Below are 18035 nucleotides of genomic sequence, written 5' to 3'. Positions count from 1 at the left end.
TTAGAGAGAATTTCTACAACTCTAGAGTGCCAGAACTGGGTAAATTACGCGTACCTTGATTTGTGAGGGTTTTGGGGTTTTTATAGTAATGTAGAGCCAACCTTAATTTCTTGGTGGAGAGGGTATTTCCTTGTAGGGAAGATCTCCATTAATATTCGCAATTTACAGGATTATTTCCTTACAGGGATTCCTATAATTATGGTGGGCATGGAGCACAAGACATTTCCATACTAGAATCCTTGGAGAAAACCCATGCCATATGGGTGCCATGTAGATGCCATAAGGGTGACACGTGGCTTCAACAAATCGTCTCCTTTTTATCCGTTCACTTAAAAGTGTCTATCTGTCTCCTTATCTTTCCATCCGGGTTGTGAATTCGTCTGCTAGCTTTGTCAGACCAACTGTACCGTCTCCTCCGGTTACCTCGTCTCTAAAGTCTGACTCCGTTAATTCAATCTGTCTATGTTGGGATTTACCCCTATCAGTTTCATTTCAAATGGAAAGGATTCTAATCAGGTGTTGATATGGGATAAATGAAAAGGTAAAAACATATCTAAAATCTTGGACCTTTGTCAAAAAACAGGAAAAAAGAAAAAGAAAAAGATTATAGAAAAAAAAAAAAGATGAAAAAGGAAAGCTAATAAAGAAGAATGAGAATAAGATCAAAATTCATATTTTTCCGTTTCAATTTACAATCATTCATATTATTTAGTGCATTCTTTGATGTGGATTGGGTAGGAGTTCACACTAATTGAAGGTCAACCACTAGCTATTATTTTCTTCTTGGTTTTTCTCTAATTTCTTGGTGAAGCAAGAAACAAACTCTCCAGTATTGAAGTGGAATTTCATGCCATTCTCAAGGATTTAGATGCGTTCACATCCTCTACCACTCCTCGTTATTGTTATTACTGGAGTGCCATTTAGATTGCTCACAATGATGTCTTCCATGAATATATTAAACACATTGAGATTGATTGTCATTTTATCTGTCATCATATTGTCCATGGTGCTCTCGAGATGCTTTTTGTCTCCTCTCAAGATCAACTTGCAAATATTTTCACTAAGTCATATCCTAAGGGACATCTTTGTGCTTTGGTTGACAAACTCAAGATGGTCTCCCCCACCCACCTTGAGTTTGAGGGGGGCTGTAACATGTAATAGGCTTGTGGGTTTTAGGCTTGTCTTGCACACATTCTTGTACTTGCCTCCTATATTATTGCACTCCTGTAGTCCTATATATTTTTATTACTTGAGAAATAAAATACAATTATTTAGTATTTCTAACAACTGAAGCATTTTGTTCCATCTTCCACAATGTCAGAACCACTTCTTCCACCTAGTGTAAAATTTTGCTTTGGCTGTTATGTCCTGTGTTGAGGGCCAAAATTTCACAAGAAAGCTCATTCTATGAAAAGTAAGGAAAGACCATGGGCCTTAACAAAAGAAGGCTCAATTCATGAAGTTAAGAAGGCCAAATTCAAGTAGCAAGAAGAATCAACATCAAGGCCCTATGTATATTCAGATTTCCAGCAAAAAGGCCATTAAAAAACCCAGCAAAGTCTAGTGAAAGAATTGGGCAGGATACCCAGAGGCTGCCAGAGGCTTGGGATCCTCGAGACGTGCAGCACAACGTGGGATTGAGACAGCTCAAGAGGGGTACATGAAATACAAGAAACGAAGAACAGATATGTCCTTCTCAAGCACCCAGTAGTGCAGCAAAGAACCAGAGAGCTTGAAGAGTGACAATTCATGAAAAAAGGTTGGTACCTCGGGGAACCCAGAATGAAGAACTATAAGGGGAAGTGGCTGGGAAAACCTTCAACCCAGCAGAAATGGATTCTGCTCACCTGGGAAAAATGACAGCAAGGAAAGACAACCAAAAGCTGAGTCTGAAAAGTGAGAAACCTTGAAAGAAGAGAGATTGAAGGTTAGTTGCCCAAGGACTCCCCGGAATGGAAAGTCAACAAGTGACTTTTAGAGAAACAGCACTAAAAGATGAAAACTATCAGAAACAGAGAAAGAACCAGCCATTAAAGTAGCTGACATAACAGTGGCTTTAGTACCCAGGGAACTAAGAGGGGAGAATCAACGGTATCCTGAACTCTAAAATGATACTATAAAAGGGGAAGATAGCCAACATTGAAAAGGGATCCAGGAATAGAGAATCGGAATAAGAATCGTGGAAAAAACTCTGTCAAAAACTCAAAGAAAGCAGAAAATAGCGTTTGGTATCCCAGAAACAACCACTATAGAACATACTTGGATTCAAAGGGATTCAAACTTTGCAAGTCTTAGAGGCTTAGATAGCCATCTAAGTCTGTAATTTTTGAGCTTATTTGGACCTTGTAACATGTCTTAGTGAGCACATTGTAATCCACAATTAAGAAAAATAATGAAATATCTCATATTGATTTGAGGATTTCTAACAATTACTTCACGCATTTTTGTATTATATTATCTTCCTTTACTGCTTCTTGCTGCTCAATACATATATTCTTGCTTGTTAGTTTTTCCTTTTTACTCAGCCAAAAGCTGAGTCCTTTTACCGGGGTCCTCACTTCAACTTGGGCCTTGCACACACTTAGCCTCCAAAGAAACATATGCCAAAACATACACATATCAGATATCTCTCTCTCCCACAAAAATCCTTCTCATCTAACCATCTTGGAAGGTAATGCCCAAGTAAAGCCACTCGAACTTGAGTTCCAAATCCCACAAGTCTTGTGCAAAAGCACTAAGTTTGTGAGAATTGGGGCCAGGATTCTCGTGGCTGAAACATTCTCATGAAATTCATTTACATATATGTATATATATTAAAATATATATCCTAATCTAAGAAACTAACAATTATTTGAAGATAAGTGTATTATATAGTGTGTTTTATGTAACACCTATAGAGGTAAAGGGAAAAGACAAAACTCTATTGCATAATAAACATGGAGAAAGATCATATAGTTCAGAGAACCAGAGATTCTGGGTTCTTACAGGCCTAGTACGCCCTAGGGTCCCACGACAGTACGCCCGGGGTACCAAGTGAAGGAACTCTTTTGAATGTTTATACAATAAAAGATAAGTCTTAAATATTCTATTTCAATCTCTTTCTCATTGTAAATATTATGAATACTTATTTTACTTATTAAATGGTCATTTTATGGCACTAAAACACTTATAATGGTATTTTATTGCTTAGGAGAAATCGCATTTTTGCCTTGAGGAGATTTATGTGACTTGCGCACAACTTGGTTCATAATCAGCCCCTATTTAGCTGTGGTGAACCAAGCCCAGTCCACCAAACAACAAGTAAAGGGCCTAGGATCCTTGTTTCCACTTGGGCCTGTGTGCTAAGAAAATATGCACTCTCACATCCTGTTTCGTTGGATAGAAAATGTGACAAATTTATGTTTTTGAGTTCTTTATAGAATCTAAGACTGAATTTTTTTAATGGGTTTTGGTTTGTGGCTGGACTGTGAAGGCATTTCTAAAGCAACCCAAAGTGTTTATGGTACTGTAAAATGGATCTAGTTTTCATCTCATTGCCTTTTGCAATTATGTGTTTATTTTGTCAAATATTTTTTGGGTGTGATTTTGATTTTGTTGGGAATGTGTATGTTGTTTTAGCTCAATGAAATTTGTGAAGGGCCAGAGGCTTGGAAAGGGTGGGAATTGCTATTGGAAGAGCCTTGGGTTGAAATTCAAGAGCATTGGCTCAAAATCTTTTTATTTTATTTTATTTTATTGAATCCCAAATGAAAATTAGGAATGTAACAATTTCTTGTATAATGTTAATTGTAAATATTATTAATAATATTTAGTGTATTTTATATGCATAATTGCTTTGATTTTGTTAGTTATTGTGTATGCCAACCAAAACCCGGGAAAAAAGGCTTTCTTTTTTTTTTGGCTGAAGTGAAAGATGTAATGTATTAGTTGACACTAAAATTTTTTTGTTAGTTATTGTAATTTTTTTTTTTAGTTTACACGATCAATTGACTCAACTTAGATGATGACATTATATAGGCTTTTTGCGTCAACAAAATTTTTGATGCGAAATAGATATTAGTTGACACTAAAAAAATTTATTTTTGTAAACATAACTCTGCGTCAACTACTTGGTTGACTCGAAAAACGTTTTTCGCGGCAACATACTATTTTTAGTGTCAATTATTAGTTGACGCTAAAAGTCGTTTTTCTTATAGTGCAAGGCTAGCATTGTTTTATTTGAAAAGGAAAGGACTACAATCTATAGACGTACGAGTTTGTTTGGATAGAATTTATTTTGCTGAAGCTAAAAACTGAAAACTGAAAACACTATAGTAAAATAATTTTTAAATGTGTGAATAGTATTGTGGGACCCATTTTTAATGAAAAAATGGCTGAAAAGTGTAATTTGTGAGATCCGTGAACAGTGCACAGATGTATTGTTCACTGCTGACTTAGTCAAAAGGTATGGCTGAAGCAAAAAAAAAAAAAAAAACTGAAAACGCAAAACACAGCAGGAAACGCAGATCCAAGCCGCACCGTAGAATGGCAATCATGAAGAATGAAAATGTATATATATATATATATATATATATTTTTTTTTTTTGAGAAAAGAGTTGATTAAAATTCGTATTGTAATTTTTGTTCAATTTACAATTATTTATTTCCATATTGACTGGTTAGTTTTATTTATGCATATAGATCATATATGAGAACAGAATACAATTTGTTTCATTAAGCACGCACAAATTGGATATGTCAAAATTCAAATCTCCTAAAAAGAAAAGGTGGAAAATTAAGTAAGAACATAATAAAATGATTTAAGACATCAAATTTTGAATTTAACATTTTATATTATTATTTCAGTTTCTTTGATATGCCAAATTTCATTATTGATTTCTGCCTTGGTATCTCTCTCTTGACTTTTCTCTATATAGTATCCAAAGTAAGCTTCTTGCTCCAACCGGATGAAAGTAAATGCAAATCTTAACTCTTATTCCCACTCTTCCTAGGTGTTGAACGTTTATTCAAAACACTCGATGTTTGTGCAAACCAGAGCAAGGTGAATATGAAGAAAGGAAATGAATCGTCATGTTTGATCGATTTCAGGATGCAAGAAACTGTGAACGAGTTGACAGCTATACCTGAAGTTGGCAAAACTATAAAAATATTTCTTTTTTGGTGCTGGACATGTTTTGTAGTTAGTTCTTTAATATAAAACTGACAATGAAGAAGAATATGAGTTTAATACAAATGATTAAATGGGATTTATAGCAATGTCAAGGAGATTTTTCTTCTAGGACTCCATCATGATTCATATACAAATATTTGTCCACTGTCTCACGCTAGACAGTGGACTTCGTCGCTCCTCTGGGTTGTGATTCCCTAAAAGAAGTCTAAGAAGATTGATAGTGAGATATTGGAAGACATTAGGGCTACGTGGTTTTATACATTAATTTTGCTCTATTTCTCTTACTCTCTCAAGTTCAATGTTCAAATTACAAAGTCTAAGCCTTTTAAAAAAAATGATATAGCAGGATTTGAACTTATAACGCTCATTCCGTGGTAATTATTCTTTATCATAAACTCATTACACAAATGGATTTATTGGAACCCAAATAAACTCTAAGCTTTTGAACAAACAAGAAAAAAAAAAAAAGCTTAAAACAACAATTTTGTTACGCATATAATCATAAAGACTCACAAAAGATTTATTTATTTATTTATTATCAACCAAAAGGTTACATACTTTAAACAATGAACCAAAAAACACTAGAACTTGTTTTCTTGTAATCAAGCTATAGGCATAGAATTAATGTAGATGAGATCTGGCAATGTTACCATTGCCTCCTTTTGGATAGAACCCACCAGGTTTATGCTCATCACCGGAGCCATAAACAACCCTCAATATCTCCTCAGCGGTCCTATCATATGCAACAGAGTCTGCATCTCCAGCAAGCGCGTTCCCATTGATCTTTCCCTCAGCACCTTCAAATTTGGGAACCCAAAGACCTTCATCTTTGACACCTTCATGTCCAAGCTTGTTCCTTAGATCCGAAAAGTAATTTGAAAACTGTGCCACCGTTATTCCATATGGTTTCACAATCTTGTGTGCATGCTCATACAGGTATGCTCGAATAACTGCATCTTGGCCCGATTCCACACCTAATAGGCCTGCAACGAGCTAAACATATACACGTCCACATTCTTATCATAATAACTTCATGATTTTTGGACAAGTAGTAATATAATATGATATCAGAGTAAGTGTTATGAACTGAATTTTTGTTTTTGTGCTCTACTAATCTACCTTTCAAATCAAAAAAGGGTTTGGTTTAAATTAAACTTGGTGTAACTCTTATCAATGTTATATCACTTAATAACTATATATCAAACGTGGAATTTGACAAATCCACTATTAAATCACTTGAATTGCATTGTCTCCTTATACCTTATATGCATGCAAAATATAAAGACGAGCAGAGATTAATTATAATGTCATATATAAAATGTTTAACTTTCCATTTTTGTACTTTGAAGTTAGGTAGAAAAAATGAGTTGATGGAGTAAAAAGGAAAATTACATATAATTGATACCAAATTTAGCGTGTATGTTAAAAATTTAGAGAACATAGGTAATCCAACAATAGGATTTTTAAAATATTAATCCCAAAAAAAATTATTAGGTGAGTTATACCAAATATAAGTTGATTATGGACCTTTGAAAAATTACAAATTCCATTCGTCAAGCTTTATCATTTCTAAGAGGAAAAATGATAGTTTATTCTATAAAAAACAATGGTAGTATATAACTATGTATATATACACACACATGCACGTAAAAGCAAAAAATTGTGATTACTGTTTATTTCTTAGAACATTACTATGGATCAATAATCAAGTTTAAATATCAGTTACCCTTCTAGAAGTAGGGGCTTGGAGTTTTGGAATTGTTCCAACGTAGCCCGTGAGCCCAACATAAGGAATAAGGTAAGATGCAAGGAGGTAGTGAACTCCACTATAGTAAGGATCAAAAGGTGGGGACAGCTTTTTCCCTACTGCAGCATCGACCACTTTTGCAAATGATTCTTTACTTAAGTCCAATAATGGTCTTGGAAATCCTTTAACAACTTTTTGAATGGCCCTGCATCAAGAACTTAATAGTTAGTACCTTTGACATTTAAAAGAAATTATTGCTACAATAGGATTTAAAGTTTATAGTATCTACGTTATGATAATTGTTGTTTGTCATTATGTTAAGCCATCAATGTGTTTCTTTTCATTATAGATGGTATTCAAATCCAAATCCCTTATTCAAGGATGAAAATCTTTATCTAATAAACTAACTAGAACCCATTAGTCATTATACCAACACACATAAAGACATAAATAAATTAAATAATGATTTCAAGAGAAAAACCTCAAGTGTCCAACTTCTTGGTAAGCAAATTGCTCAATAACATCCCTGGTAAAAGGATCCAAATTTGCCTTTTTAGCACCAATGGGTGTTGGACCTCCCTGGGTTAAATTTGGAGCAACTTTATCTAATCCATAACCCAAAGCGCCATACAAAAAGAATTCAGCTTCAAAGAACTCTAAATTTAGAGGAAATTCCAGAAGATCCACATCTGCTTTTGCGATTGATGTGTGTGAGTCGAGTTCAGAAGAATAAAATTTGGGAAGGAAGAGTAGGGATATTAGTAAAGTGGTGATGGTGGTTGTGCTAGCTGCAGTTAGTGCCATAATTTTCTTTTTTGTTGTCTATTTTGTTGCTAGATAGCTACTCTTAGATATGTCTGATTGATGTTACTACTGTTTATATTTATATATAATCTCTGGCTGGTTATATTTAGAAAAATACCACATTGCTAACGTCGTTGGTTTTTTTTTTCCTTCTTTTTTTGATAAGGCTAATGTCATTGTTTATATTTAGAATAATGCCGGTGTAGATATGTCAGATTGATGCTGTAGCTACTGTTTATATTTGGAATAATGTCAATGTACGTAGATATGTCAAATTGATGATGCAGCTACTATTTATATTTGGAATAATATGGACATTATTTTTGGATGATTCGGTGGCTGTTGAATGGGGGATGATTTGAAAAGGTAAAACTAATTCTATTTTATTTGAGTTGTGAACTTATGATGCACTGATGCTAATGTGGACTTTGTCACAACCAATTCTAAAAGCTAAATTGGCACTTGACTCGTACAATAAGTCAAATAACAACCGTTTCTACCATTTTATTATTATTTTTTTAGATAAAAATTCTACCATATTTTTCGTAGTTGCTGAAGTGGTGGCTTATGCTTGATATATGTTGTGTATGTAGCATTATTTGGTTTCCACTGGCTTTGGCTTATAGTCATGCACATTGAGTCTATCCATTATGTGACATGGATGTCCCTTAGGAGGCTTATGCGCACGCTCTTTATGAATCCATGAAATGGTCTATTTCTAGGCGCTATTCAATGGCAATTTTCCTGCTGCAACTGGATGTAAATGATTGACAAATATAAGATAAAAGTTACAAAATGTGGAGAATGTGGCAAACCGTAGAAGTATGCAAGCAAGCCACGAAAACCGTCTCCTTATAGTGATATTGAATTCATTAAAATATTTTGTTGAGCTTTTAAATTGGGAGAAACGATTTGAATTTTGGATGTCCTCGTTATAATTAAGAAAAAGTGCAAACTAATTTTCAAAGTTATTGGCAAATATAACTGTCCATTTCGTTGACCTAAAAAACATCATCCAATGCTTTTTATCAGCAATAGATCATTATACGATGAGTGTCTATAAATAAACATCAAAAAATTTATATTTGCTTCTACTTATGGGTGATTCTATTTTTCAAGTCTTCAAGAGTTATTTCTCAAAAAAAAGTCTTCAAGAGTTGTATTTTATATCTCAAGATATGGCTATTATAAACTATTAGTATATAATCTGTGGCTACACACAGGAATGATAAATTGAAGTGGTTCTATTGATGTTAGCTTAAATTATTAAATATATAGGACACTAGTTCGATCAAGATATTTAGAGGTACTAAAATGATTTTTCCTTGCAATTTTCATGATATTAGTTACGCCAAATTTCTCATTACATTGTTATTATGTGTATAATTTTGAAAATCACTATTGGATACTACCTAAGTACATATACAATATCAATTCAAAATCATTGTATGTGAAATTCTCCTAATTTCAACACAAAAAAAAAAGAGAAAAAAAAAAAGATTGGTCTAATAGTATCTCCTAAATTGAATGGGGATAGGTGCATGGGATCGTTCAGCTCAATTACAATTTTTTAGGTTCAAGATCTTCGCATACAAAATATCTGAATAGAAATAGTATAAAATAAAAAAAATATATGCTCATTAGTTTAAAGAAAAAATAACAGCAAAAATTTAAATAATTTAATTTTTATGGAAAGCTAACAAACACAAAATCCAAATTTGATTCTAATTGAATTTTCTTTAAACTTTGATATATATATATATATATATATATGTAAGGACTGAAATTGAATTAGTCCCAAAACTGGATTGGGCTCAAACACTAACGGCCCAAACAATAAATTTGTAGAGCGTGGATGGAAGAACTAGACCTATCCCAGAGGAAAAACGATTAGATTTAACGTTTCAAGACGGTTTGGCACAAGTACAATTAGAAATCTATCTTCGGAAGAGCTTCAGTAACTTGTATCATATGGTTCGTTTTAATATCCAATTGTCCAAGAGTTCCAATCCCCTTTTCTTAGTACATCTTTCCATGTTATATACTATAATCTTGATGTCATCCTTACCACACATGTGTAGGTTAGATTCGGGGGATTCCTTCTTGTCCCATCCAGCATCTCCCAGAACCATCAACCAATAGCTGTAAGGCTGCTTGATCACTGTTCAGACATCACTTCCACATTAATGCGGCCAGAGAGTTGGTTGAGAGGCATTTAATGCGGAGGTAGCAGCTTTTAAAAATATTTGTTCACCTTTCTTTTCTTATCCCTGGTCCAATGTCCCTTCCTTAGTTGTGATGTAACTCCGAAGTAAGTCCGTGATGACATGACACTCAGATTTACCTCGGACACATGTGCCGAGAAGACTTCTGTCCTCGGACGCTTGTTGGACCCATCTCACATTGTCTCTACTCCTCTCTTCATTTTATTCTCCTCATAGCCTTGTTTGGGCCTCCTCGGATAGTCTAACGTCCTCGGATAGGGCCACAGGCCTAGTTAATACTGCTTTAACAATACTTCCTAATTAATTGGCCCCCACAATAGCCCCTCAAAATCTGGCTTTTTGACTCCTCGGGAGAAAAGGATGATTTTGATGTCCTCAGCCCATCTTGCTTTTGGTTCCACTCTGTATTCCTAACCTCTTACATGTCTTTCTGTATGCTCTGGGCACGCTCTTGACGCTTCGGCGTCCAGAGCATGCCAGTATTAAATTTTGGCGACGCCCTTGTCCCCCACGTTCAACGGTAAGATGTAAATCAAACGGTGAAGGGCTTCTCTTGTTTTACGAGCGGGAACTTTCCCGCTTGTAACTTCTGCGCTACTATAAATAGCTTCTCAAATCAATTCTCTCTCTTACTTTCAGCAATCACACAATCCTAGAGCTCATACACTGAACCTGTCTCTCTCTTTTGTTTCCCTGTGCATCTACAAATACTAGAATTTTGTCCGAGGACCCTCTTTCAAACCTGTAAGTCTTCTTAAAACCTTTTTAGCTTTCATCTTACACTTGTTAACTTCCCCAAAGCATTTGGTCTGAAGAGCCAGACATGACTAAGATTCTGTTTAATCACATATAAAAATTTCATAGAGTGTTAACTTCCCCAAAGCCTCTGGTCCAAGTAGCCAGGCATTACTAAGGTTCTGTTTAAACACATATAAAGATGTCATAGAGTGTTAATTTCCCCAAAGCATCTGGTTCAAGGAGCCAAGTATGACTATGATTCTATTTAATCACTTGTAAAAAAGTCATAGAGAGTTAATTTCCCCAAAACATGTTCGACGTGCGTGGCATAACTATGGTTCTGTTTAATCACTTATAAAGAAGTCATATTGTGTTAATTTCGCCAAAGCATATGCTCCGACGAGCCAGGCTTGATTAATATTTTATTTAATTACTTATAAATATGTCATAAAGCATTAACTTCCCCAAAGCATCTGGTCTAGGGAGCTGGGCATGACTAAGGTTCTGTTTAAACACTTATAAAGATGTCATAGTGTGTTAATTTCTCGAAGCGTCTAGTCCGAAGAGGCAGGCATGACTAAGGTTCTGTTTAAACACTTATAAAGATATCATAGACCGTTAATTTCCTGAAAGCATTTGTACGTTTTTAGACCCCTTAAAAACATAATTGGATTAACCTAGATAATTAGCTAAGTTATTACTTTGTCCAAATTCCAAATCTAGGTTATCACAACCAAACAATCATATCATGCATAGCAGCGGAAAGATAAATAAGACAATGATATGATCACCGAGGAAACCAAACCGGTAAAAACCTGGGGAGGATTTTGATATGAACTTCACCAACAATTGTGATGAAACCCAATAACAATGATGGTTTGGAACCCCAAGATCGTGTAGACAAGATTTGTTGAGCCTTGACCCGTCACCTAACTAGATGAAATCCAAGACTACGATAGAATTGAAACGCCACACCAAGAATTCCTAAGAATCTCTCAAGAATCAAAGGTGATAAGTTTGGTTGTTTGAACGCCAAAAGATTAACTTGATAAGTTCAAGAGTTCTTTTAAGAACCAAGAGGATCACAAGACTCACAAGGAGAATAATTTTCTGAATACCAATCTGTCCTCTTTAAAATTCGTACTACCAGATTTATACTTGGAACAACCCTCCAAGAATAGGTAAAAATCATAATTACAACTTCAAAAAGAACACAAAAATTAATATAATCAAGTTCCCACATTTTTTTTAGTTTTCTAGGACTTCTAAAGGCAGTCAAAAATAGCTAAATGACTAAGATTAACATGCCCAGCCAATACCAAGGCATCTTCCCATTTAATATCCATGGAATTTAACAAATTCACACCCTTTTGTGGTCAGACCATGCTACCAAGACATCTTCCCATTTAATATCCTTGGAACTTAACAAATTCACACCCTTTTATGGTCAGACCATGCTGGTTGCGAATTTGCATGCATTAGCCTCTTCAATTGCTTTGATGACATGGACTAAGCCTTGATTATTATTTGAGCCCATCTTGGTCTTTTTAGAATCAGCCCAATTCTCTTGGACTAGCCCATTCAGTGCTTCCTTGAAACGTTTGGCTCTAAGTCTTATAATTGGGCCACTAGAAAATGACAAAGGGTCTTGTGCAAGTTCAGCTCCATTTCCACTTGTATAATCAACATGTCCAGCTCCTTGGTGTGCATCATTCTCCCCCTCTTGAGAAGGATTTGTCCTCAAATCATCACCTACATCAAAAGGAGACAAATCAGCAACATTAAAGCTTGCACTGACACCATACTCACCGGGTAAGTCTAGCTTGTAGGCATTATCATTAATGCGCTCCACCACTTGAAATGGTCCATCACCCCGAGGTAGGAGTTTTGAACGTCGTTCTCTGGAAAACATTCCTTCCTTAAGTGCAACCAAACCCAATCTCCTGGTTCAAACACTACCTTCTTGCGTCCCTTGTTGGCTTGATGGACATATTGTTGAGTTCTCCTTTCAATGTTCAGTCGTGCCTTTTCATGAATCATCTTTACAAATTCTGCTTTCTTTTTGCCATCTAAGTTCACACGTTCACTCAAAGGTAAAGGAGTTAAATCCAAAGGTGACAATGGGTTAAAACCATAAACAATTTCAAATGGTGAAAACTTAGATGCAGAATGTATACTTCTATTGTAAGAAAATTCAACATGTGGCAAACAATCTTCCCAGGTTTTCAAGTTCTTTTTAATGATAGCACGCAACAAGGAAGACAATGTTCTATTTACTACTTCAGTTTGACCATCTGTTTGTGGATGACAAGTAGTAGAAAACAATAACTTGGTGCCCAACTTTCCCCACAAAGTTTTCCAAAAGTAACTCAAAAACTTTGCATCCCTATCAGAAACAATGGTCCTAGGCATACCATGTAGCCTAACAATTTCTTTGAAGAATAAATCAGCTATATGTGATGCATCATTAGTTTTGTGACATGCAATGAAGTGTGCCATCTTGGAAAATCTATCGACCACCACAAAAACTGAATCTCTCCCCCTCTTAGTCCTAGGTAAACCTAAAACAAAATCCATAGAAATATCAGTCCAAGGTTCACTAGGTATTGGCAAAGGGGTGTACAAACCATGGGGTTTCGACTTAGACTTAGCTTGTTTACACGTGATACATGTCTGACAGATTCTTTCCACATCACGTTTCATATGAGGCCAAAAAAAATGATCATGCAAAATTCCTAAAGTCTTAGCTACACAAAAGTGACCCATCAAACCACCACCATGAGCTTCTCTCACAAGCAATTCACGCAAAGAACACATAGGCACACACAGTTTATTTTCCCAAAACAAAAATCCATCATGCCTATAAAACTTACCAAATGCTACTTTTTCACATGCATTGAACACATCACAAAAATCAGCCAAGCATTTTTGTATCTAAAATGGAAAGTAAAGCATACCTTCGGGACAATGTATCAGCCACCACATTTTCCTTACCTTGCTTCTATCTGATCACATAAGGAAATGTTTCAATGAATTCCACCCACTTGGCATGGCGTTTGTTCAACCTTTGCTGCCCTTTCAAATGCTTCAAAGATTTATGATCTGTGTGAATCACAAATTCCTTTGGCCATAGATAGTGTTGCCAATTTTCCAAAGCCCTTATCAAGGCATACATCTCCTTATCATAAGTGGGGTAATTTAGGGCTGCCCACCCAACTTTTCATTGAAATAAGCAACTGGATGGCCTTCTTGCATCAAAACAGCTCCAATACCTATTCCTGAAGCATCACACTCAATTTCAAAAGTTTTAGCAAAGTTAGGTAAAACAAGCAAAGGTGCATTAGTTAACTTTTCTTTGAGCTGATTAAATGCCTTTTCTTGTTCTTTCCCCCACTTAAATGAGACATTTTTCTTGATGAATTAAGTGAGAGGGGCGGCTAAGCTACTAAAATCACGCACAAACCGTCTATAGAAGCTAGCTAAGCCGTGGAAACTCCTTACTTGGCTGATTGTTGTAGGTGTTGGCCACTCTTGGATTGCCTTCACCTTTTCCTCGTCCACCTCAATTCCTCCTTTACTAACAACAAAACCAAGAAACACAAGCTTATTCGTACAAAAGGTGCACTTTTTGAGGTTAGCAAACAACCTTTCTTTCCTTAGAATTTCCAAAACAGATTTCAAATGCATTACATGTTCTTCCAAATTTTTGCTATAAATTAGGATATCATCAAAATACACAACTACAAATCTGCCAATAAATGCACGCAAAACATGGTTCATCAAACGCATAAATGTGCTCGGAGCATTAGTTAAACCGAAAGGCATTACTAACCACTCATATAAACCATATTTAGTCTTAAAAGCAGTTTTCCATTCATCACCTTCCTTCATCCTAATCTGGTGATATCCACTCTTAAGATCAATTTTTGTTAAGACACAAGAACCATGTAATTCATCCAGCATATCATCTAATCTAGGAATGGGATGACGATATTTTACCGTTATGTTGTTGATGGCTCGGCAGTCGACACACATCCTCCATGTTCCATCCTTCTTAGGAACTAATAACACCGGAACCGCACTGGAACCTCACCAACAATTGTGATGAAATCCAATAACAATGATGGTTTGGAACCCCAAGATCGTGTAGACAAGATTTGTTGAGCCTTAACCTGTCACCTAACCAGATGAAAACCAAGACTACGATAGAATTGAAACGCCACACCAAGAATTCCTAAGAATCTCTAAAGACTCAAAGGTGATAAGTTTGGTTGTTTGAACGCCACAAGATTAACTTGATAAGTTCAAGGGTTCTTTTAAGAACCAAGAGGATCACAAGACTCACAAGGAGAATAATTTTCTAAATACCAATCTGTCCACTTTAAAATTCGTACTACCAGATTTATACTTGGAACAACCCTCCAAGAATAGGTAAAAATCATAATTACAACTTCAAAAAGAACACAAAAATTAATATAATCAAGTTCCCACGTTTTTTTTAGTTTTCTAGGACTTCTAAAGGCAGTCAAAAATAGCTAAATGACTAGGATTAACAAGCCCAGCCAATACCAAGGCATCTTCCCATTTAATATCCATGGAACTTAACAAATTCACACCTTTTGTGGTCAGACCATGCTACCAAGACATCTTCCCATTTAATATCCTTGGAAATTAACAAATTCACACCCTTTTATGGTCAGACCATGCTGGTTGCGAATTTGCATGCATTAGCCCCTTCAATTGCTTTGATGACATGGACTAAGCCTTGATTATTATTTAAGCTCATCTTGGTCTTTTTAGAATCAGCCCAATTCTATTGGACTAGCCCATTCAGTGCTTCCTTGAAACGTTTGGCTCTAAGTCTTGTAATTGGGCCACTAGAAAATGACAAAGGGTCTTGTGCAAGTTCAGCTCCATTTCCACTTGTATAATCAGCATGTCCAGCTCATTGGTGTGCATCAGATTTAACCTAGCTATCCTCAAGGTAAACCTGAATCCACTATGAAAGAATCGAAGTTTTATAATAGAACTTAGACCACTAACATCCTATTGGTACCCACCAGTAGAAACTTACTGACATGACCACGTGCAAGCTCGGATGTTAGTAGAAACGTAAAGACCAGGGACTCCTTCTTTCTTGGATTCTCCAGCAAGTATAAGCACACCCGCTTGTGTTTTTTTAAGTTCTTATGGCATCAACTGAATGATCATCAAGTTCTTGAACGACTCTCCTCTTGATAATCCTAAGCATCTGGTTTATCACTTATAAAGATGTCATAGATTTTTAACTTCCCCAAATCATCTGGTCCAAGGAGCCAGGCAAGATTAAGGTTCTGTATAAATACTTACAAAGATGTCATAGAGTGTTAATTTCCCCAAAGCATCTGGTCCAAGGAGCCTGACATGACTAAGGTTCTATTTAATCACATATAAAGAAGTCACAGAGTGTTAATTTGCCCTAAGCATATGGTCCGACGAGCCAGGCAAGACTAAGGTTCTGTTTAATCACTTATATAGATGTCACAGAGCGTTAACTTTCCCAAAGCGCCTGGTCTGAGTTGCCGGGCATGACTAAGGATCTGTTTAAACACTTATAAAGATGTCATGGTGTGATAAATTCTCAAAAACATCTGGTCCGAAGAGCCAGGCATGATTAAGTTTCTATTTAATCACTTATAAAAGTATTATAGAGTGTTAAATTCCCGAAAGCATCTAGTCCGAGGAGCCAGGCATGACTTAGGTTCTGTTGAAACGCTTATAAAGATGTCACAGAGTGTTAACTTCCCCAATGCATCTGGTCCGAGGAGCCAGGCATAACTAAGATTCTGTTTAATCACTTATAAAATGTCATAGAGTGTTAACTTCCCCAAAGCCTCTGGGCCGAGTAGCTAGGCATGACTAAGGTTCTGTTTAAACACATATAAAGATGTCATAGAGTGTTAATTTCCTCAAAGCATCTGGTCCGAGGTGCCAGGCATGACTATGATTCTGCTTAATCACTTATAAAAAAGTCATAGAGTGTTAATTTCCCCAAAGCATCTAGTTCGACGTGCGAGGCATGACTATGGTTCTGCTTAATCACTTATAAAGAAGTCATAGAGTGTTAATTTCCTAAAAGCATCTGGTTTGACGAGCCAAGCATGATTAAGGTTCTGTTTAATCACTTATAAAGATGTCATAGAGCGTTAACTTCCCCAAAGCGTCTGGTCTAAGGAGCTGGTCATGACTAAGGTTCTGTTTAAACACTTATAAAGATGTTATAGAGTGTTAATTTCTAGAAGCGTCTGGTTCGAAGAGGCAGGCATGACTAAGGTTCTGTTTAAACACTTATAAAGATATAATAGAGCATTAATTTCTCCAAAGCGTTTGGTCCGACGAACCAGGCTTGACTAAGGTTCTGTTTAATCATTTATAAAAGTATCATAGAGTGTTAATTTCCCGAAAGCATCGGGTCCGAGGAGCTAGGCATGACTAAGATTCTGTTTAATCACTTATAAAGATGTAATAGAATGTTAACTTCTCCAAAGCATCTGGTCCGAGGGGTCAGTCATGGCAAAGGCTCTGTTTAATCACATATAAAAATGTCATGGAGTGTTAATTTCCCCAAAGCATCGGGTCCAAGGAGCCAGGCATAACTAAGGATCTGTTTAATCACTTCTAAAGATATCATAAAGCGTTAATTTCCCAAAAGCGCCAGGTCTGAGTAGCCAGGCTTGACTAAGGTTCTGTTTAATCACTTATAAAAGTATCATAGAGTGTCAATTTCCCGAAAGCATGGGATCCGAAGAGCCAGGCATGACTAAGGTTCTATTTAATCACTTACAAAGTTGTAATAGAAAGTTAACTTCCCCAAAGCATCTGGTCCGAGGGGACAGTCATAGCAAAGGTTCTGTTTAATCACGTATAAAGACATCATAGAGTGTTAACATCTCCAAAGCATCTGGTCCGAGGAGGCAGGCATGACTAAGGTTGTGTTTAATCACTTATAAAGATGTCATAGAGCGTTAACTTCCCCAAAGCGTCTGGTCTAAGGAGCTGGGCATGACTAAGGTTCTGTTTAAACACTTATAAAGATGTCATAGTGTGTTAATTTCCCGAAGCGTCTGGTCCGAAGAGGCAGGCATGACTAAGGTTTTGTTTAAACACTTATAAAGATATCATAGACCGTTAATTTCTCGAAAGCATTTGTACGTTTTTAGACCCCTTAAAAACATAATTGGATTAACCTAGATAATTAGTCAAGTTATTACTTAGTCCAAATTCCAAATCTAGGTTATCACAGCCAAACAATCATATCATGCATAGCAGCGGAAAGATAAATAAGACAATGATATGATCACTGAGGAAACCA

General features: G+C 36.0%; 1 protein-coding gene across 1 annotated transcript; it reads right to left on the bottom strand.

Annotated features, from left to right (window-relative positions):
* Positions 1 to 5672: 5672 nt before the first annotated feature.
* Positions 5673 to 7752, bottom strand: LOC126688867 (desiccation-related protein PCC13-62-like). The gene is made up of 3 exons (XM_050383753.1): positions 7399 to 7752; positions 6897 to 7122; positions 5673 to 6163 (listed from the first exon to the last, which is right to left on the bottom strand). The coding sequence occupies exons 1-3, from the start codon at positions 7719 to 7721 to the stop codon at positions 5792 to 5794; spliced, it is 921 nt and encodes a 306-aa protein (XP_050239710.1). The 5' UTR covers positions 7722 to 7752; the 3' UTR covers positions 5673 to 5791.
* Positions 7753 to 18035: the final 10283 nt, after the last annotated feature.

Source organism: Quercus robur, chromosome 6 (genome assembly GCF_932294415.1).
Source record: "Quercus robur chromosome 6, dhQueRobu3.1, whole genome shotgun sequence".
Lineage (NCBI taxonomy): Eukaryota > Viridiplantae > Streptophyta > Magnoliopsida > Fagales > Fagaceae > Quercus > Quercus robur.
The sequence above is the reverse complement of the archived record's forward strand: the minus strand, read 5'-3'. Positions and strand labels throughout refer to the sequence as shown.